The sequence below is a fragment of the Oncorhynchus keta genome, chromosome 31 (genome assembly GCF_023373465.1).
Source record: "Oncorhynchus keta strain PuntledgeMale-10-30-2019 chromosome 31, Oket_V2, whole genome shotgun sequence".
Lineage (NCBI taxonomy): Eukaryota > Metazoa > Chordata > Actinopteri > Salmoniformes > Salmonidae > Oncorhynchus > Oncorhynchus keta.
This window is the reverse complement of record NC_068451.1, coordinates 22,115,012-22,137,946: the sequence shown is the minus strand read 5'-3', so window position 1 is coordinate 22,137,946 and position 22,935 is coordinate 22,115,012. Positions and strand designations below refer to the sequence as shown.

Here is a 22,935-nt window from a genome sequence, read left to right as displayed (position 1 = left end):
GACAAGGCTCTGCTGACAGCCAAGTGTGGCTGTGGTAAGGTGTTGGAACTGCGTTTGGGACTCTGCTGTTGTGACAGCTTTTTGTAGGCCCAGTTTGTGGGCACTGTTTGTCATTGTTATAGTGCAATTAATGTATTGTTTAGTATTGTGTTGTGTAGTGGCTTTGCTGGCATTCATCTCCCAAATGTTTTAGTTTTTTTGCCCAACCAAGATGTACTTGCTAAAATCACCAAGTGATACATCACATGCCTTACTATTATTTCCCTGCAAAAGGAAAAGCAGGAAATGCATCACCTATGCCTCTACTGCTACTCATTCCAATTTGACTGATTTGGATTTCTCCCTGACCACAATGGCTGGCATTTTCATACATTCCGGAAATTTGAGGGTTTATAACATAGCCACTCTAGTCATTTAATAGGATCTCTATGGCTTCGACTCGGTAGACATATTTCACTAATCAACCCTTAATATTGATAAAGATCATTAGTCATGCCCAATTCTAAATACAGTAACAGTTCCAACCAAAAATGCTGCACACAGTATATCCTAAACTAACACAATTATTAAAATTGTCTTTACCTTATAACAATGACTGGTCTTCCAGTAGACGTGTGTATGGTGAGAAAGTGTTGGTGCAACATAGATTGCCCCACCCTCGCTTGTCATGTATGGCTTTTCTAATCAAGTTGAGCAGTGGCTCAGTCAGGAAGTAACAAGTGGGGTAGCTGTAGGACTTCATACAACATACAGTAGATAGTGGTTATAGTGCCTGAATGCATGAACTAAACATTACCATTAAGATGATAAAGTATCAAATGTTACAGTGAATAATTAACAGATTACAAGCAAAGAATGTGCTGAACACAAATGCTGTAACACTTAATTTTATTACTGAATGTAGCCTGCTTCTTCGATGCTATCACCATCAAAACCCCTGTGGGTGTCCTATTTTCATCTCTCAGTGGCTATGTGTTGCATGTATTAGCCTACACAGGATCTGTCTTCATTATTCTATGTATTATTGGGGAGTGAGAGAGTACACTCTATGGAGAGAACAGTAGAGAATCAGACCAAAGGCCTTGTGTAGGCCTACTATTTTCACACCAATCCTTGCTCCCTCTCATGTTCTGTCTCTGTAACATATCTGATATATTCATATTCTGGGTCCTGTAGTCATATGATCAAGAGGAAAGCCTGACTTCCATGTGCAGTTTGAGAAATTCCAACTCAAATAAATGAGGGGAAACAAAATTGACAGTGTGTAAAATATAATTGTAATACTGCAAAATGTATTTATTTAAAGAGAGTAAAGACAAGTGTAGGACCATGCCCCAGGACTACCTGACATGATGACTCCTTGCTGTCCCCAGTCCACCTGGCCGTGCTGCTGCTCCAGTTTCAACTGTTCTGCCTTATTATTATTCGACCATGCTGGTCATTTATGAACATTTTAACATCTTGGCCATGTTCTGTTATAATCTCCACCCGGCACAGCCAGAAGAGGACTGGCCACTCCTCATAGCCTGGTTCCTCTCTAGGTTTCTTCCTAGGTTTTGGCCTTTCTAGGGAGTTTTTCCTAGCGACCGTGCTTCTACACCTGCATTGCTTGCTGTTTGGGGTTTTAAGCTGGGTTTCTGTACAGCACTTTGAGATATCAGCTGATGTACGAAGGGCTATATAAATACATTTGATTTGATTTGATTTGATATAGTAAGTCCTGACCTAAAGACATTGCTGTCAGGTGTGGGTAAAATCACTGGGGAAGAATATGATGTGGCTGTCCATGGTTCTGATTTCTGTGTGCGTGTGTGTGCGCATGTTCGTGCAAGTAGAAAAACATGTTGACTGACCCTCCTTGTAGAGAAACGCCAAACCATCCTGCTCTCTTTCATGTTGACGAAACAATCTATCACTCTGTCATACAGTACACACTTTATTTTGTTGTCCTAGGCTACCTGGCTAAAATGCTTGCTTGCTGGCCTAACTTCCATTCATGGGACACGTTACCTAGTTAACATTAGCCTTCTACATCTAGCTACATATTGAATTTACATCCTCTCATAGTAATGCACTGTATGTATTAATGGTTGGATCAGAGTCGCCATAGAGATCCTAGTGGGGCTGTGTCATAAACCCTCAAAGTTCCAGAATGTATTGTAAAATAAAAAATAAGCAACATTTATATGGTAGATGGTTTAGACTGTTTGTACTCAGAGTATATAACTTTATAGGGGATCGATCACTTTGGGATAGATTCTCTAGATGGGCTTTTACTGCAACACCATTTATTGTGATCCAAATCTACAACAAAATCGTCATGATAATCTTTTATGTGAATCTAGAGCAGACCAGACAGAACTGGTGGTGCATTAATTAAGTTTGTTCACATTTTAGTCCTCTACTTCTCTTGCTCATCAATCCTCAATCCATTTCACATAAACTTATGATGTAATACCTTCTATGAACCAACATGTGTTGATTTGCAGAGGCCACAACGACCTGTGAAGAGTTTCAACTAGATAACACAGCCACAACGTCAACGGACTATATCCTTATAATCTATGAAAACAAAAATGTGTTTTGTTTTTAATTTAAGGTTAGAATTGGGTTTAAAAGCAGATTTGAATGAGATAATTTGTAGATATAGGTGGGGTTTATGACTTTGTGGCTGTGATAACCAGTGGAGACCCCTGAGAAGAGGAAGACAAGTGGAGACAGCAGCTCATTGGTGACTAACAATTACTTCTGCTTGACATTTACATTCTTTGAGTACTTGAAGTTGATTTATGATAACAATAGATGTTTGTTTTTCCCACACATTAGATCAATGTGGATCAGCGTGTCCCAGTAAGAACACAAAGGATGAAAAATAACTCGCTAGTAGATTGGGATATTCAGAAACAAACATTACAGACTATATTAAAATGCAATGAAACACAGATATTTTTCATTTGATCACTGTTGTTGTTGAACATTTACACATGTTCATATTCAATCTGATCTGGAGAAAATGTTCAAGGTACTTTACTTTACAATCGTATTCTCCATCTCAAGTACATACAGTATATCTCAATATGTCCTGTTTTGACAAATGACACTATACTGTATCTCTCTGTACATTCAAGGGGACCACAGAAGCACCGTGCTGACCTGAGTGTCAGTTACACATAAGTGGATTACAGTTGAAAGGAGCAACACAAAAACAATAATATACTGTATATACACTTCCCAATAATTATAACTGTATAGCCATTCATATCAGGCTTATTCTGAATCACCCAAGCCATAGATACAAACAAAAACCTTGTGAAAGCCATAACACAAGCCACAACACAAATAAGAATGTACTATATTCTTTAGCCATAATAACAATAAAGCTAACAAATAAGCAGTTGGCTGCTGTGCTACATTGTGTTAAAATGTAAATATTTTACTGGAGCTTTTGACAGACTAAGTACAATGGCCTCTGAGCCAGCTGACTCCCACATGCTTCCTGTTGTGTTCAAATGTTACCATAGATTGCATCGTCTCCACCAACACATTCGCATGGGTCGCCATCTTCTTCAGCCTACAGGAAACCAGATCAAAGATATCATCATCATCATCAACAACAACACCTCTATTGTTATCTTAATCCTTCGTATTTAGAGCAAAGTTCTTCTCAGATCTCTACAGTAGCTGTAAACATATGCAGTAGGCCTACAGTCAAGGTGTGAATTACGGGGGAGCCAGGGGAGGCTCAGCTCCCCTGAATGAGACATTAGCTCCCCTAAATGCAACAAAAGTCCAACTTTGAGGGGGTCTCTAATAAATGCTAATTTAACCATTCTCCTATTTGTTTGAAATGTAGTGAAAATTATGTTTTACGGTGGTAAATATGGAAATAAAAGCTTCCAAATGAAACGAACCCCCCCACCTCTCTGTCATGGTTTAAACCATTTATTACTATGTGGCATCACTGTCCACCCACTAGTGCTGAATTTTGGCCTAAACTGAGCTCCTTTGCGCATAGATTTTCCTTTGTATTCCCTAATTTTCACAATTTGTTTGCCATGTGTCCTTGATAAAAATAGCCTTTATTCCAATGCATTAGATTTATCCGTTGATTTATCATAGTTTGCTTTTGTCAGTCAGCTGTTTAGAGTACTCATTGCTTTGTTTTTCAGGTGCCCGCTGGTTTATACAGTGGGGAGAACAAGTATTTGATACACAGACGATTTTGCAGGTTTCCCTACTAACAAAGCATGTAGAGGGATGCAATTTTTTTTTAATCATAGGTACACTTCAACTGTGAGAGACGGAATCGAAAACAAAAATCCAGAAAATCACATTGTATGATTTATAAGTAATTAATTAGCATTTTATTGCATGACATAAGTATTTGATCATCCAAGCAACCTGTAAGAATCCGGCTCTCACAGACCTGTTCGTTTTTCTTTAAGAAGCCCCCCCGTTCTCCACTCATTACCTGTATTAACTGAACCTGTTTGAACTCATTACCTGTATAAAAGACACCTGTCAACACACTCAATCAAATAGACTCCATCCTCTCCACAATGGCCAAGACCAGAGAGCTGCGTAAGGACATCAGGGATAAAATTGTAGACCTGCACAAGGCTGGGAGGGGCTACAGGACAATAGGCAAGCAGCTTGGTCAGAAGGCAACAACTGTTGGCGCAATTATTAGAAAATGGAAGAAGTTCAAGATGACGGTAAATCACCCTCGGTCTGGGGTTCCATGCAAGATCTCACCTAGTGGGGCATCAATGATCATGAGGAAGGTGAGGGATCAGCCCAGAACTACACGGCAGGACCTGGTCAATGACCTGAAGAGAGCTGGGCACACAGTCTCAAAGAAAACCATTAGTAACACACTACACCGTCATGGATTAAAATCCTGCAGCGCACGCAAGGTCCCCCTGCTCAAGCCAGCGCATGTCCAGGCCTGTCTGAAGTTTGCCAATGACCATCTGGATGATCCAGAGGAGGAATGGGAGAAAGTCATGTGGTCCGATGAGACGAAAATAGAGCTTTTTGGTCTAAACTCCACTCGCCCTGTTTGGAGGAAGAAGAAGGATGAGTACAACCCCAAGAACATCATCCCAACCGTGAAGCATGGAGGTGGAAACATCATTCTTTGGGGATGCTTTTCTGCAAAGGGGACAGGACGACTGCACCGTATTGAGGGGAGGATTGATGGGGCCATGTATTGCAAGATCTTGGCCAACAACCTCCTTCCCTCAGTAAGAGCATTGAAGATGGGTCGTGGCTGGGTCTTCCAGCATGACAATGACCCGAAACGCACAGCCAGGGCAACTAAGTAGTGGCTCCGTAAGAAGCATCTCAATGTCCTGGAGTGGCCTAGCCAGTCTCCAGACCTGAACCCAATAGAAAATCTTTGGAGGGAGCTGAAAGTCCGTATTGCCCAGCGACAGCACCGAAACCTGAAGGATCTGGAGAAGGTCTGTATGGAGGAGTGGGCCAAAATCCCTGCTGCAGTGTGTGCAAACCTGGTCAAGAACTACAGGAAACGTATGCTCTCTGTAATTGTAAACAAAGGTTTCTGTACCAAATATTAAGTTCTGCTTTTCTGATGTATCAAATACTTATGTCATGCAATAAAATGCAAATTAATTACTTAAAAATCATACAATGTTATTTTCTGGATTTTTGTTTTAGATTCCGTCTCTCACGGTTGAAGTGTACCTATGATAAAAAATTACAGACCTCTACATGCTTTGTAAGTAGGAAAACCTGCAAAATTGGCAGTGTATCAAATACTTATTCTCCCCACTGTATATTTGTATATATGTTTTTATATATTTTTAATTTTTTAAAACTGTAACATGCAAAACATAAACAGAACAGCCAGATGGATTCCAGAAAGAAATAATAATAATACAAATCCACATTATATTAATTTAAATAAAAAATAAAAAATAATGTTTTGTTTTGTATACGTTTTAATGACTCTAAATAGTTTTCCAAATCAGATTTTTAAATAATAAGAAAAGGGGCTTTATCTTTATAAATGTTGATTTGTGTATATATATGTGTGCTGGTACTGGTGGTCTGTGTGCCATCCGTGGCAAGAAGCAGTATACCATTTATTTTACTTTATATCAATATTGTTTTGTTTCTGTTAATTGGATTTATCTGTTAATTGAATGATTAGAATATTCCACCCTGAAAGCATAAAATTGTATGGAATTGATTAGAATGTATGAAATTATAATCAATAAATGTGTAGTTCTAGTCAGAATTAGGGTCTTTGTGGTATTTTAAACACAGACTGTTTGAGCAAAATTCGGTGCCGACCTGACTAGAGATTTGGGAGAGAACGGGGAGTACGTCTCAAGGTCAAGGTCTCCCTGATCACTGTCGGCTGGGTAGTGAGACAGTATGTGCATAGGATATCTTCTGTTTGTGTGGAAGTATGTGCGTAGGATACAGTGGGGCAAAAAAGTATTTAGTCAGCCACCAATTGTGCAAGTTCTCCCACTTAAAAAGATGAGAGAGGCCTGTCATTTTCATCATAGGTACACTTCAACTATGACAGACAAAATGAGAAAAAGACATCCAGAAAATCACATTGTAGGATTTTTCATGAATTTATTTGCAAATTATGGTGGAAAATAAGTATTTGGTCAATAACAAAAGTTTATCTCAATACTTTGTTATGTACCATTTGTCAGCAATGACAGACACGTTTTCTGTATGTCTTCACAAGGTTTTCATACACTGTTGCTGGTATTTTGGCCCATTCCTCCATGCAGACCCCCATGCTTCACAGTAGGTATGGTGTTCTTTGGATGCAACTCAGCATTCTTTGTCCTCCAAACACGACGAGTTGAGTTTTTATCAAAAAGTTATATTTTGGTTTCATCTGACCATATGACATTCTCCCAATCTTCTTCTGGATCATCCAAATGCTCTCGAGCAAACTTCAGACGGGCCTGGACATGTACTGGCTTAAGCAGGAGGACACGTCTGGCACTGCAGGATTTGAGTCCCTGGCGGCGTAGTGTGTTACTGATGGTAGGCTTTGTTACTTTGGTCCCAGCTCTCTGCAGGTCATTCACTAGGTCCCCCCATGTGGTTATGAGATTTTTGCTCACCATTCTTGTGATCATTTTGACCCCACGGGGTGAGATCTTGCGTGGAGCCCCAGATCTAGGGAGATTATCAGTGGTCTTGTATGTCTTCCATTTCCTAATAATTGCTCCCACAGTTGATTTCTTCAAACCAAGCTGCTTACCTATTGCAGATTCAGTCTTAACAGCCTGGTGCAGGTCTACAATTTTGTTTCTGGTGTCCTTTGACAGCTCTTTGGTCTTGGCCATAGTGGAGTTTGGAGTGTGACTGTTTGAGGTTGTGGACAGGTGTCTTTTATACCGATAACAAGTTCAAACAGGTGCCATTAATACAGGTAACGAGTGGAGGACAGAGGAGCCTCTTAAAGAAGAAGCTACAGGTCTGTGAGAGCCAGAAATATTGGTTGTTTGTAGGTGACCAAATACTTATTTTCCACCATAATTTGCAAATAAATTCATTAAAAATCCTACAATGTGATTTTCTGGATTTCTTTCCTCATTTTGTCTGTCATAGTTGACGTGTCCCTATGATGAAAATTACAGGCCTCTCTCATCTTTTTAAGTGGGAGAACTTGCACAATTGGTGGCTGACTAAATACTTTTTTGCCCCACTGTATCTAGTGTTTGTGTGGAAGTATGTGCACAGCTATAAAATGGATGTCTTTGTATTCTTGACTTTAGAATGTTCTCTGAATAAACTGTACTAACCTTTAGTATAAGCTGAGTATTTGACTAATTATTATTATACCCATGGTCTAACAAACCTCTGGGATTGGTCAGATATATTGGTTGTCAGTTATTATCATTGGGATAGAAAATTCTCGTGACAGTTTCCTGGATCAGCTGATGATGGTTGACAATATCACTAGACAATTAGCCTACAGTTAGACACCAATTCACATCAAATCCATCCAACAAGTAGGCTATACTTTAATAACAGTAGGCCTATAAGGTGACTCTTTCAGTTAGAAGAGGTTAACGTTCGGTTAGAAGCATTCGATTTTGCAATGGCATAGGACAAACATTATTTTGGATTTGTGTGCCCTTAAAGTATTTTCATGGCAAAACATAATGAAATGTTTTGAATGCATAGTTACACTTACATTTTGCATTTTCTGAGATCTCCAAGATCCATGATTTGTACAGGGTTTAAGTTCAATGTTCTAATTCAAAACTCCAAGCATTAACTCATGAATTATAGACAACTCATGAACTAGGGTGTAAAACATGTTTTGATTCAATTATATTGTATGAAGGCCACCTGTTCTGCTCGTGTTTGAATATGCGTGTAAAATAGTCTCGACTGAGAGACAGAGAGGGTAGGCTACACAAGTAAATGCCGTTTACCCATTTTTTTCAGAGAAATTCATTTAAAGTATAGGGAGTGTTAACATTTTTTTTACCCCGACCGGCAATCAGAGTTTACCCACGTATTGTTTTTTACCACTACCTCACTGGCTACCGGTAGGCCTATTTGAAGTTCATGGTAATACACATTGTAACCTAGTCTAGTAAATTGATGTCACGCCCTGACCTTAGTTATCTTTGTTTTCTTTATCATTTTGGTTAGGTCAGGGTGTGACGAGGGTGGTATGTGTGTTTTGTCTTGTCTAGGGTTTTTTGTATATCTATGGGGTTTTGGTATTGTCTAGGTAAATGTAGGTCTATGGTGGCCTGAATTGGTTCCCAATCAGAGACAGCTGTTTATCGTTGTCTCTGATTGGGGATCCTATTTAGCTTGCCATTTTCCATTTTGGTTTTGTGGGTTATTGTCTATGTGTAGTTGCATGTCAGCACTAGTTGTTTATAGTGTCACGGTCGGTTTGTTGAAGTGTTCTTCGTTTTAATAAAATAATGTATTCCAATCACGCTGTGCCTTGGTCTCCTCGTTACGACGAACGTGACAATTGACTTTGTATGTAAGACAGTGGAAGCTCCTCAGAGGAGGAAGGGGAGGACTATCCTCCTCAGTGAATTTCATCAAATAAAATTGTGAAACAATAATAGATACAACTATAGTAAATATATCCACGTCACCAAATCATTTATTTAAAAAAAAAAAAATTCTGTGAAGGTATACAGTCGCATCAACAGCACTCGCCAGGGGAGAACAATGGTGTAGCCGGAGGATAGTTTCCGTCCGCCTCTGGGTACATTAACAAACTAAGAGGCGCATGGTTCTCACCTCCTTCCATAGACTTACACAGTAATTATGACAACTTCTGGAGAATGTCCTCCAATTTATCAGAGCTCTTGTTGTTGATAAGGAAATGTGTTTTAATAAATTATTAGAATATTACACTCCTGAAACCATAAGTCTGAAACCATGTGATTGTATGAAATTGATTTGAATCATTGGATTATTATAATGCATGTATATAACCGTTAGAATCATTTAGATTATTATAATACGTGTGTGGTTTTAGTCGGTGGAATAATATATACTGGAGTGTAGTTCTTAATCAGAATCAACGTTTTGGGGACAATGTGTCTAGTATTTTGACTGTCTGTCTGAGCCAGATTCGGGGCCGACCTTGGTTTCGGACACTGAGAACTTCCCAGTCCCAGGTCTCTCCTTATCTTAGGGGAGGGCAGGAAGACGCTATTCTCACAGACTCCCCTAATCTCTATTGGTGGGCAGATTTGATGGTTTGTGTGGAAGTATGTGTGTCACTATAAATTGAAGATCTTTGTACTGTGCACGTCAGAACGTTCCGTGAATAAACATTTAACTTTGGTAGACTGGGCCTCTGTCTGTTTTCATTTATATCAGTATCTTACACATCCTGCTATAACAGACTGAGAGTACTATAATTGAATTGGTTAATGAGCAGGAGAACAGAATTCTCATAACAGTTGTCCACCCAATCAAAGGATCAGAGAATGAATCTAGTACTGAAAGCATAAGTTACAGCGAGCTAGCTAGCACTGCAGTGCACAAAATGTAGTTGACTCAAAGAGAGAAGAAGATAATAGTTGACCAGTTTAACAAATACATTTCTTCAAAAATGAATTAGAGAGAGCGAGCTAACTATATTTCATTGTATTTTTTTTCACTTTCACTTACCTAGCTAGTGAATGCAGATAGCTAGTTTAGCCTATTCAAACACCTGGCTCAAACAGAGAGGGATGCTATGTTAGCCAGCTGGCTATGGCTATCCAACACTAGAACTCTTCCAAGTCAAGGTAAGCTTTTGGTTTTATTCATTTATTGCCACCGGGGCCCAACGGTGTAACTGCCAAACTGCTTGCTTTACACTGTACTGCATGATTGTAGCGGGTTTATTAACATGTTAGTTTGAGTAGCTAATGTTAGCTATGTTGACTATGATGTTAGCTAATATGATGACAATGATGTTGGCTGTGTGTAGCGGTTATGGTATCAATGTTTGGCTTGGAAAGTTTTTTTCACCTGGTCACACACAGCTGTTGTATTGTGCATTGAAGTTCACAAGCGAATGTAAAGGGTGAGAGGAGGAGAGTGCTTAGATGCAAGAAGGAATTATATAATGAGCAAATGATCATGCTGTCTGTATTTGGCTGCCATGAAAGTGAACTGTGAATACACCTGTGATCAGGGGTGTATTCATTCTATCCATAATGTTGAAAAACATTTCCTAAATGGAAGCAAATGGAATGAAACAGGAATAAACATACCTGAATTTGTCCAATAGAAACACTAATTTGCAACTGTTGGACTAATGATTATACCCCAGATCAGCTAGATTACAAGCAAGTGTGCAAGGCGGTATTGCATGTGTCAATGTCTGTCAACTTGATAACTCACATTTTTCTCTCGACCTGTGCAGCTACGTTGTAAACTTTCGTTCATAGGCTAGGTTTTAGCAATCTCATGATGGGAATAGGGAAATGTGTATATCATGTAGTAGCCTAAACCTATCGATGTTACATTGAACTGGGTGAATGGAATATGAATGACAGTCATCCAATACGCTGTAATAGAAATAAGACCATGCTCATAAAAAAATAAAACAATCGTCCTCCCTCATCTTAAACGGCACTGTCCGCAACCGAGGTTAGGGTGACCATCCCGTTTTTCAATGAATGTAGGCCTTATCAATGGCAATCGCTGAATGTCATTGGCATAATGTTTTGGTGTTTTGAAAGAGATGTATATTTCCATTTATCAAACTGGCAATTAGAGACTACAGTTTGAATGCTATAATTATTTTGGAGTAGACCAACATGCAGAGGTCGCTTACTTTTTGAAGTGATTTGTTTGAAAATCAGATGAAAATGTAATGACTGGTTGTGTTCATGCCACAGTGAAAGATAATACACTTTTACTGTTTAAATTACGTCTTTATTTTTAATTTAAATAAATGATGTACGGGCAAGCGAGTGCACTCAATAGAGACCCCCTGAATGTCAATGTGTAATTCCCTACAGTTCATACAGTACCTCCATGTTGCCATATAGCTGATCGTTGGTGTAGTAGTTTGTGAGGATTTTACTGCTGGTGTCTTTCTGCTCTTTCCTATGGATAGAGTTAGAACAACTCTCAGATGCATTCTCTAAATTTGATAAGACACGACAATATTTAATTTAGGCTAATGGACCTTAGCAACTCATCAGGATGTATACATTATGATCACAGACTGAACAGCCTGTAGAAAAATACCATGATGTTGAGGGATCTGAGGAAGCACACTTGGCTGCATCCATGTCCTGTATACTGGCTACTGGCAGGTCACTATGACTCCTCCCACTGATGAGAAAAATGCCAAGTTATCAAAACAGAACAAAACAGCTATCAAAAAAAATCTACTTAACTCCTTCCAAAAATAAATAAAAGAGTAACCCCTTACCCCTTCTTAGTCAATAGGCAAGCTGACATGGGAACTAGTATTACCACCACCACTAATGCAGCAATACCAATTGAAACGTACAGCATGAACATCTTATCTGTCCAAAAACAAATAAATATGATGTATTAAATGTACCTATACTATTCCTTATGATATAAATAATTATTTGTTTAATTAATTCATTAATGATACACTTCCCCAACTGGTTCCCTTACCATTTGTGGACACAGTGAAGGACAAGGTGGCATTGCCCTGTGTGTTGCTGGCATGGCAGTGGACGGTCTCTGAGAAGCCTAGTGCCCTCTGTAGGCTAACCATGGTAACTGACCCATGCATCTCCACCCTGGTACTGGGCAGGTGTCCTGCTGGAAGAGACCACTCCACAGTGCTGGGGGGCTCTGAATCCACAATGCACAGACATGTTACCATAGAGATTTCTGAAGTGCAGGCAGAATCCACTTTGATCTCAGGGGGGTCTGGGATGAGAATGATGAACAGTTTGGTTTTAACTGAACATGTAGTGCTACATCCGGAAGAGTATTGTCTTAATATTATATACACAGACATGACATGCCCCTTAGTGACAACATGTGGATGAATCAACTAACTCTGGATCTACTTACACTCTACATTGAGCTTCAGTGGGCTGGATTGGCCTTGTCCCTCTGTGTTGATGGCAATGCAGTAGAGGGCTTCAGTGAGTCTGGTCACATTCTCCAGTGTGAGTGTGGGTCCAGTGGTGGGCAGAGGTCCTCTGCTGTTGTGCCAACGGTAGCTGTGGGCAGCAGGGTTACTGTCACTGGAGCATCTCAGCTCCACAGAGTCTCCCTCCTTCACACTGGACACTCCCTTAACCTTCACATCCACTGGGGCATCTATGAATAACATCATTAGTAAGAATGATATTACTATGTAATGAACATCTTAGGACAGATTCAGTGGATCAACCACGTGATTTCAATATATTTTAATTTCCAAAGGGAAGTACAGACAAAGTTTTAGTTCCCTTTTCAAATAAGTTTAATTTCTCATATTCACAGAAATATTGTGAAAGTGAAAATCTTCCAAACAGTGTTGTTAATACACAGATTTGGGCCACTTACATTTGACAGTTAGCGTCTTGGAGCTTTTCACTGTCTTCCCTCCCCTGTATGCTGCTGTGCAGACTAGAGGCTGGTTGTTATCAGCGTTGCTGGATCTAAAGGTCAGGGTTGATGTCTCTTCCCACTGGCCCTTGGTCTGCTGCTGTGATTGGATGCTGGGTGTTCCAGAGTGGCTCCAGGTGATGAGAGGGGGATCAGATGGGCAGGAGTGAGACACAGAGCAGGAGGCAGATACCTCCTCCCCCACCTTCACCACCTCCATCACTGACAGAGAGAGGGGGTCTGGAGAGTCTGAAATCAACAAAGAGATGACAACAGTTATAGCACTTATTCTTGGGTCTGTCCTTTTTTATACCATTAAAATTATAATCAACAAGAAGCTATAGCTAATATGTTAACTTTAGGGTAAATATGATACTGTAATTGTCTATTTTCCCTGGAGAACTTACCCCTCACTGCAATGGAGACTCTGTCATCTTTGTATGAAGCCTTGTTATAGTCTTTGATCTCAATCCTGAAAGTAAAGGGTCCTTTGTCACTGCTATGGAGGGGGTCGATTCTGAGAGAGCAGTTCTTCTGTCTGAGGTTTCCTACTAGCTCTGTACGACCCCTGTAGTCTGTGATGACGTTGGAGCTGTCTGGGTGGTAGATAACCTCAGAAGTGTCTTTGAACCAGATGCCAGTGAATTCAGAGGGCTTTATCTTTGGTTCTGGGTAGTTGAATGAGCAGGGAATCACGATGCATGAGCCCTCCAGGCCGGAGACTGAGCCGGGCACCTCAGCAGTCCATGACGAGGTATCAACTCCCCACACTCAAATAGCAGATGGAAAAATGTTAGTCAGAGGTGTTGGACACATGTCAAGGAATTTGAGTGTAAGAATGGAATGCAGCTAGCTAGTTTAGCCTACTCAAACAACCGTCTCAAACAGAATGGGATGCCATGTTAGCTAGCTGGCTATGGCCAGTCAATGTAAGCTTTTGGTTGTATGAATTTATTGCCACCAAGGCCCGCCTGTGTAACTGATAAACTGCTTGCTGCTAACTGTACACTCTACTCCACACTGTATCTGATGTGTTGTGCAATGAAGTCCACAAGCGAAGGGAAAATGTGAGAGAAGGAGCGCACGTAGATGGATGTGAGACGGAATTATACATACAACCAGCTTTTTGTATGTTGCCGCTATGAACGTGAACTGTGTTTGCGTGTGATCAGGTGTGTATTCATTGCGCCAGTTCTGTTGACGGGGATAAACATACCTGAATTGGTCGAATAGAAACTCGTTTTCAACTGTTGGACTAATGATTATAGTCCAGATCAGCTATATCCAAGCAAGAGTGTGGTAGGTGGTACTGACTATGTCACTGTCTGTCACCTTGATTACTCAAAATTCTGTCGACCTGTGCACCTACGTTGTAAATGTTCTTTCATCAGATAGGTTGTAGCAACCTCATGATGGGTACAGGGAAAATCTGAGAGAGAGGGAGGGCTCGTCTCACTGGTGATGTAGAGGTGTAGTGATATTACATTGAGCTGGGTGAATGGAATATGAATGACAGTCATCCAATATGCTGTAATAGAAATAAGGCCATGTTCATAAACGGCACCGACCGCCACTGCTGTAATCATATTGTTTGTGTTTTCTTGTCAGCAAATGAGTAAATAAATAAATACAATATTTATCACTGTATACAGAATGTATATTTGTAGCCTACCTCCAAGCCAAATGCAATGAATAAGAAAACGCAACGGTAATTTCTCAATCCCCATCACCTCCTCTCAGTGCTGGACCTGAAGGTATAAGGAACACTTTATTATCACTAGTAAGTTAACATTGGATATGGTACTTGTAATGACTAAAATCCAAATCAATTACTTGCATAGTTTGCCAATTCTTGCTCATTCTTGTCAGATATCCACCCTCCTTCAGAGAATAAGGGAAATAATGTGTAAATTTCACATCTAATTCCCATCTCACATGTAAAATGATGTCTTTATTTTTGCCATCAGGAGTTCCCATATTTAGTCTCAGACTGATGGTGAGGCGAGTTAATTCCTTGAGGGTTAACTGACCTCTGCTCAGTACCCTGCCCTGAACCTTAGACACGGTCACGAGCCGGCTACCACCCAGTACTGCTGCCCTATGTACATATAGTCATTGAACAATGGTCACTTTAATTAATAGTGTTTACATGTTGTTTTATCCTCTTTATATGTAAACTCAGCAAAAAAAGAAACATCCCTTTTTCAGCACCCTGTCTTTCAAAGATAAATTGTAAAAATCCAAATAACGTCACAGATCGTCATTATAAAGGGTTTAAACTGCTTGTTCAATGAACCATAAACAATTAACCCTTTCACACATACCATCCCACCCGTGTGATTAGAACGCTCATTTAGAACGGCCAGTTTCGAAGGACGTAACAATCAGCATTTGAGCTGGCCACACTTTTTTCAGAAACTTTTTACACAAACACAGTCCTTACAAAGTTATGTCCAGAATGTGACCAGTTTATTTTTGGATGTTATGTTAAGATATTCACAGAAGTATCTATATCATAAACAATCATCTTAACCGGAAAAAATGTAGGCTACATTTGTCCTAGCGCTAACTGAGGAAAGATTGACTCAACACAAGCAGTCATATTTTCTAACTCTCGGCTAACAGAAACTACAATATGAATTAGCTAATAGCAATTGCTATGTCTAATGAATCACATCACAGGTGAGCTCACCATTGAGTTAAATACTTTCTAGAAATCAAAAGTAATCAGACAATTAGTTTCAGCCCGCAGCCAAGCTTTTTTCCCAAAAGATAATAAAAGACAAGATGAGTTTGGTCTGTTTATAGCATGCATGTTGAAGGGGTGTGTCGTCTACCATCGTTCACATCCCACCATTCACTTCATGAAATTCTCAAAATGAGTGAATGCTGAGTCACCTCATTTTGTTATAGCATCTTTGGTCCGACAGACGATCACGTGAAATCCAGAATGCATTGTATACATTCTGGAATGGAGAGAACTTTCTAACATCATGTGCATAAAAAAACTCACACTGGGGCGACCGTATTTGCAGCTCAAAATGCACCTGTAGACAGGTCGTTAAGACACCAACAGCTTACAGACAGTAGGCAATTAAGGTCACAATTATGACAACTTAGGACACTAAAGAGGCCTTTCGACTGACTCATGAAAAACACCAAAAGAAAGATGCCCAGGGTCCCTGCTCATCTGAGTGAACATACCTTAGGCATGCTGCAAGGAGGCATGAGGACTGCAGATGAGGCAAGGGCAATAGATTGCCATGTCCGTACTGACACACCTAAGACAGCGCTACAGGGAGACAGGACGGACAGCTGATCATCCTCGCAGTGGCAGACCACGTGTAACAACGCCTGCACAGGATTGGTACATCCGAACATCACACCTGCGGGACAGGTACAGGATGGCAACAACAACTGCCTGAGTTACACCAGGAACACACAATCCCTCCATCAGTGCTCAGACTGTCCACTATAGGCTGAGGGCTTGTAAGGCAGGTCCTCACCAGACATCATCGGCAACAAAGTCGCCTATGGGCACAAACCCACCGTCGCTGGACCAGACAGGACTGGCAAAATGTGCTCTTCACTGACGAGTCGTGGTTTTGTTTCACCAGGAGTGATGGTAGGATTTGCGTTTATCGTCGAAGGAATGAGCGTTACACCGAGGCCTGTACTCTGGAGCGGGATCGATTTGGAGGTGGAGGGTCCATCATGGTCTGGTGCGGTGTGTCACAGCATCATCGGACTGAGCTTGTTGTCATTGCAGGCAATCTCAACGCTGTGCGTTACAGGGAAGACATCCTCCTCCCTCATGTGGTACCCAACCTGCAGGCTCATCCTGACATGACCCTCCAGCATGGCAATGCCACCAGCCATGCTGCTCGTTCTGTGCGTGATTTCCTGCAAGACAGGAATGTCAGTGTTCTGCCATGGCCAGCGAAGAGCCCGGATCTCAATCCCATTGAGCACATCTGGGACCTGTTGGATCGAAGGTTGAGGGCTAGGGCCATTCCTGCCAGAAATGTCCGGGAACTTGCAGGTGCCTTGGTGGAAGAGTTGGGTAACATCTCACAGCAAGAACTTGCAAATCTGATGCAGTCCATGAGGAGGAGATGCACTGTAGAACTTAATGCAGCTGGTGGCCACACCAGATACTGACTGTTACTTTTGATTTTGACCCCCCTCCCCTTTGTTCAGGGACACATTATTCAATTTCTGTTCAAATAAAATAAAATAAAATGTTATTTGTCACATACACATGGTTAGCAGATGTTAATGCGAGTGTAGCGAAATGCTTGTGCTTCTAGTTTCGACAATACAGTAATACCCAATGAGTAATCTAACCTAACAATTCCACAACAATTACCTTATACACACAAGTGTAAAGGAATGAATAAGAATATTTACATATATAAATATATGAATGAGTGATGGCTGAACGGCATAGGCAAGATGCAGTGGATGATATGGTATAGCGTACAGTATATACATATGAGATGAGTAATGTAGGGTATGTAAACATTATATGAAGTGGCATTGTTTACAGTGGCTAGTGATACATTTATTACATCAATTTCTCCATTATTAAAGTGGCTGGAGTTGAGTCAGTATGTTGGCAGCAGCCACTCAATGTTATTGATGGATGTTTAACAGTCTCATGGCCTCATGGCCTAAGCTGTTTTTCAGTCTCTCAGTCCCTGCATTGATGCACCTGTACTGATCTTGCCTTCTGGATGATAGCGGGGTGAACAGGCAGTGGCGCGGGTGGTTGTTGTCCTTGATGATCTTTTTGGCCTTCCTGTGACATTGGGTGGTGTAGGTGTCCTGGAGGGCATGTAGTTTGCCTCCGGTGATGCGTTGTGCAGACCTCACTACCCTCTGGAGAGCCTTATGGTTGTGGGTAGAGCAGTTGCCGTACCAGGCGGTGATACAGCCCGACGGGATGCTCTCGATTGTGCATCTGTAAAAGTTTGTGAGTGTTTTTGGTGACAAGCCGAATTTCTTCAGCCTCCTGAGGTTGAAAAGGCGCTGCTGCACCTTCTTCACCACGCTGTCTGTGTGGGTGGACCATTTCTGTTTGTCCATGATGTGTACGTCGAGGAACTTAAAAACTTTCTACCTTCTCCGCTACTGTCCCGTCAATGTGGATAATGGGGTGCTCCCTCTGCTGTTTCCTGAAGTCCGCAATCAACTCCTTTGTTTTGTTGACATTGAATGTGAGGTTATTTTCCTGACACCACACTCCGAGGGCCCTCACCTCCTCCCTGTAGGCCGTCTAGTCGTTGTTGGTAATCAAGCCTACCACTCTAGTGTCGTCTGCAAACTTGATGATTGAGTTGGAGGCGTGCATGGCCATGCAGTCGTGGATGAACAGGGAGTGCAGGATAGGGCTGAGAACGCACCCTTGTGGGGACCCATTGTTGAGGATCAGCGGGGTGGAGATGTTGTTACCTACCCTCACCACCTGGGGGCGGCCCGTCAGGAAGTCCAGGACCCAGTCGCACAGGGCGGGGTCGAGACCCAGGGTCTCTAGCTTGATGACGAGTTTGGAGGGTACTATGGTGTTAAATGCTGAGCTGTAGTCGATGAACAGCATTCTCACATAGGTATTCCTCTTGTCCAGATGGGTTAGGGCAGTGTGCAGTGTGATTGCGATTGCGTCTTCTGTGGACCTATTGGGGCGGTAAGCAAATTGGAGTGGGTCTAGGGTATCAGGTAGGGTGGAGGTGATATGGTCCTTGACTAGTCTCTCAAAGCACTTCATGATGACGGAAGTGAGTGCTACGGGGCGGTAATCATTTAGCCCAGTTACCTTAGCTTTCTTGGGAACAGGAACAATGGTGGCCCTCTTGAAGCATGTGGGGACAGCAGCCAGCTGGTCTGCGCATGATCTGAGGACGCGGCTGGGGATGCCGTCTGGGCCTGCAGCCTTGCGGGGGTTGACACGTTTAAATGTTTTGCTCACGTCGGCTGCAGTGAAGGAGAGCCCACAGGTTTTGGTAGAGGGCCGTGTCAGTGGCACTGTGTTGTCCTCAAAACGAGCAAAGAAGTTGTTTCGTCTGTCTGGGAGCAAGACATCCTTGTCCACGACGGGGCTGGTTTATAGTCCGTGTTAGTCACATGTGTGTGGAACTTGTTCAGTTAATGTCTCAATTGTTGAATCAATTGTTGAATCTTGTTATGTTCATACAAATATTTACACATGTTAAGTTGGCTGTTGTAAAAAACAGTTGACATGTATTTTTTTGCTGAGTTTATAAGACACACACTGAGTGTACAAAACATTAGGAACACCTGCTCTTTTTGTTATGACATAGACTGACCATTTTAGGTGAAATCTATGATCCCTTATTGATATCGCTTGTTAGATCCACTTCAATCAGTGTATTTGAAGGGTTTGAGATAGGTTAAAGATTGATTTTTAAGCCTTGAGACATTGATTGGGTTGTTAATTTGATTAGTTATGAAATTTCTCAATATTTTTTATTTTTACTTGTTTGACATTTTACTGCGTTGTGAGGAGCTAGTAACATAAGCATTTCACTGCACACGCTATAACATCCGCTAAACTGTGTCTGTGACCAATAATCTTTGATTGATTTAACCCACTAAAGTGTAATGTCTTTTGCAATATGTATTTTGACGTTGGCTTTCCAAATCGCCAAACTCAAAGATTTTCAGAAGCTAAGTGTGAAATCTCTTGAAATTAGTATTAAATCTTATAAAATTGCATCCTGTACCATTCCACCATTTTCACTTTAGTCGGGGATATTACTCACAATCAGTTAGTATGACTAACAGCACATGATTAAATCAAACTGTTTGTAATATATATTTCAATTCACAATTTCATTCAAACAACGTACTTGTGATAGTCTTTCACAGTCTGTATCATGATCTGTGCTGTGACCATAGAATTGGGGATAGAATCCTGGAATGGACATGAAAGGTCTTATAAAAGGTCAACGATTTTGGTCAGGGAGTTGGTCAACCATGGTCAGCCAGTGTGCTATGATAACTATTCTGTTACATCTGCTCCTGCCACGCCCTCTAATGGTCATCCTGTGTCTCATTGACCTGCTGACACTCCCCCAGTACTCTCTCCCTCTCTCTGTGTTTGATTGTGTGGAGACAGGTGTGCTGGAGTCAGAGCAGATTCCCACCAGCTGCAACCTGTTCCATAATCAAGACTTCTACAAATACTCACCCCTGCCACTTCCACGCTGCCAGATCGTAACCTCTGCTCAGTCAGTCTACGGTTCTAGCCATTTGTTACTATTTAGATCCTGTTATCCTGTTGTGCCTGTTTTCCTCCAGTTCTGCCCACTCTGACTCTGGTCCCTGTCTGGACTCTGTCCTGGATTCCCCACTCCGGACCTGCTTACCCTGTCCCAACCCCTCTCGCTCCAGCCTCCTCTTCTGAGTCTGATCTTGGGTTCCCCTGTTCCACTCCGCGTAACATATTCCAACATTTAAAAAAAAAATAACTGCCAATATGCCAATATTCCATTGAAACAATGCAGTCAATCTACAGCTATATAACCAGTTGATGATAGGACTTAAACAAGTGGTAAATGCAACAAGTACTAACATATCATATAAAACACAGCTTTCTAAGAAAACAAACATTGAGACCTTGATGGTCTATTTACATTTTAGAGGCTATTTATACAGAAAATGTGTATAAAAACAATATATACTGTACTCATAAGTATATGACAATATTGAAGATTACCAATAATTATGTTACACAATTTCTGATATATTACATGCCTTGCTTTTATTTTCCTGAAAAAGTAAAAGCAGAAATTGACTGGTTTGGATTTCTCCCTGACCACGACTGCCATTTTCATACATTCAGGAACTGAGGGTTTATGACATAACCCCTCTAGTAATTTTATAGGATCTCTATGGCTGTGACTGTTAAAGGAATTTGATTCCTATAAGTTCATCAACCAATTCAATTAAAACACTCTGCCCATTTCTAAGAATTTGTAAGATACTTATTTGCATAAAATGGACAGAGACCCGTCTCAAAATCAATCAATAGCGTTTATTCTCGAGAGTACTGATCATAATACAATGTGCATTGGTTTATATCACATTTCGTCATAGCGTTTTGAATGCTGCTTCTCCTTCTCTCCGATACAATGGCAATATAGTTCACAAGCCTTCCCACATTGCCTGCCACCTGTTAAACAATCTACTACAAGCCCAAGTTCTCTCCCCTCCCTGGGGAGAGACAGGATGTCCTGTAAGGAACACAGCATTCCAGCCAGTCTGCCGATAGCTCCATTAGTTTCGAACAAGGAACAGACAGTCCTTCTAATTCTGGACGAAAACTACACACATTACATTCAGTATTATGATTATAATAAGATTCATACATCCATACAGTAACATAGTAGTATTCTGTTTAGTCATAGTTCTGATTTAAATGTATACATAATTTAGTCATTATTCATAAAAAATCCCTTAACAGTGACTAGGTAGAAATATTTCACTAATCTATCCCTTAATATTAGTAAAGGTCACACCCAATTCTAAATACAGTAACAGTTCCAAGCAAAAAAACTGCCTACAGTATATCCTAAACTAACACAATTAATAAAATTGTCTTTACCTTGTAACAATATCTGGTCTTCAATTAAATATGTGTATGGTGAGAAAGTGTTTCAACATAACATAGAGCCATAGATCCACCCTCGCTTGTCGTGTGGGGCTTTTCGAATCAAGTTGAGCAGTGACTCAATCAGGAAGTAACAAGAGATCTAAATGTAGAACCTCATACATAGATAACGGGTATAGCCCCTGAATGCAATGACTAAAACATACCCATTAAGATGACTAAGTGTCAAATACAACAGTGAATAATTAACAGATTAAAGGAAAGAATGTGCTGAACACAAATGCTGTAACACTTTATTGTATTCCTGACTGTAGCTGGCCCCTTCGATGCTATCACCATCAAAACCCTGTGGGTGTCCAGAGTCTTGTTCCTCGTACAGACCAATTTCCCTTCTGAATGTGGATAGAAAATTTATTTCTGAAATTCTAGCCACAAGATTAGAGGACTCACTGCCACTAATTGTGAAAGGAGACCAAACTGGCTTCATTAGTAATAGAAGGAACCTTATCACTAATCCACTGTAAAAGGATGTTTTTCCTCACTGCGAAGGTAAGGATGTTGTAAAGCCTCCTTTTACCCACAGAAATAACATGCCTACTAGGGAGACCCAACAGTAAAGAAACTGGTCCAATTCTAGATCAACCCCTAGGATCTTTTCAATTTCTTGCAGAACACCAGAGCAGTATCTTTTGTATTTTGGTACATGACCATAAACAATGTGTTAGGGTGTCTGTATCCGTTTTGCATTTAAGACACTGAGGAGAAGAGGAAGTGGGGCTAAAAGCATGTCTGCGATTTGGGGATATATGCAATCTGTGTATTATTCTTAATTGGATTGCTCTAGTACGATTACATATAGATATTGTCTTTGCATATCTCCAAATGTCCTCCCACAGCTCTTCGTCAATAGTAACAGACAATTCTTTCTCCCACACTTGTTTCACCCTCTGTGTGTTGACAGCAGAAAAGGACCTTAAAGCATCATAAAACAGACTTACAGACATTTTCCTTTATGGGAAAAAAAGCATTTTTTCAATGACAGACACATCAGGGTTACCAATTAAGGTGGTGCTCTTCAGAATATAATGTCTTACTTGTAGGAAGCGGAAAAAGTCCTGCTTTGGGAGTCGACCATCAACCATCTGCTCAAATGACAAAATCTTACTAGCAAATAAGTCATTTAGTCTGCATATGCCGTATTAAGCCAAAAGGTAAAGCCATCATCCAGCAAT

The 22,935-nt window shown here is 40.9% G+C and overlaps 1 protein-coding gene across 2 annotated transcripts; it reads right to left on the bottom strand.

The window, feature by feature from the left end:
- Nucleotides 1-842: 842 nt before the first annotated feature.
- On the bottom strand, nucleotides 843-21,811 carry LOC118373838 (sialoadhesin-like). 2 transcript variants are annotated; one of them, XM_035760106.2, is made up of 11 exons: nucleotides 21,698-21,810; nucleotides 14,905-14,952; nucleotides 14,744-14,819; nucleotides 13,479-13,841; nucleotides 13,030-13,320; nucleotides 12,550-12,801; nucleotides 12,142-12,402; nucleotides 11,927-12,023; nucleotides 11,740-11,826; nucleotides 11,520-11,595; nucleotides 843-3,571 (listed from the first exon to the last, which is right to left on the bottom strand). In XM_035760106.2, exons 3-11 carry the CDS (start codon nucleotides 14,796-14,798, stop codon nucleotides 3,506-3,508), a joined length of 1,548 nt encoding a protein of 515 aa, XP_035615999.1. In that variant the 5' UTR covers nucleotides 14,799-14,819; nucleotides 14,905-14,952; nucleotides 21,698-21,810; the 3' UTR covers nucleotides 843-3,505. The 2 variants fall into 2 exon arrangements, with proteins under 2 accessions (XP_035615999.1, XP_035615998.1); XM_035760105.2 differs by lacking the exon at nucleotides 14,905-14,952 and having other exon boundaries at nucleotides 21,698-21,811.
- Between the last annotated feature and the right edge of the window lie 1,124 nt (nucleotides 21,812-22,935).

Excerpts from the sequence above, each read along its gene's own strand:
- LOC118373838 (XM_035760105.2), bottom strand. The coding sequence starts at position 14,798 with ATGGGGATTGAGAAATTACCGTTGCGTTTTCTTATTCATTGCATTTGG. Across the intron at positions 12,024-12,141 it reads CTTCACTGTGTCCACAAATG|ATAAGATGTTCATGCTGTAC; the intron begins GTAAGGGAACCA and ends GTTTTTGGACAG. Across the intron at positions 11,596-11,739 it reads TCAGATCCCTCAACATCATG|GAAAGAGCAGAAAGACACCA; the intron begins GTATTTTTCTAC and ends CTCTATCCATAG.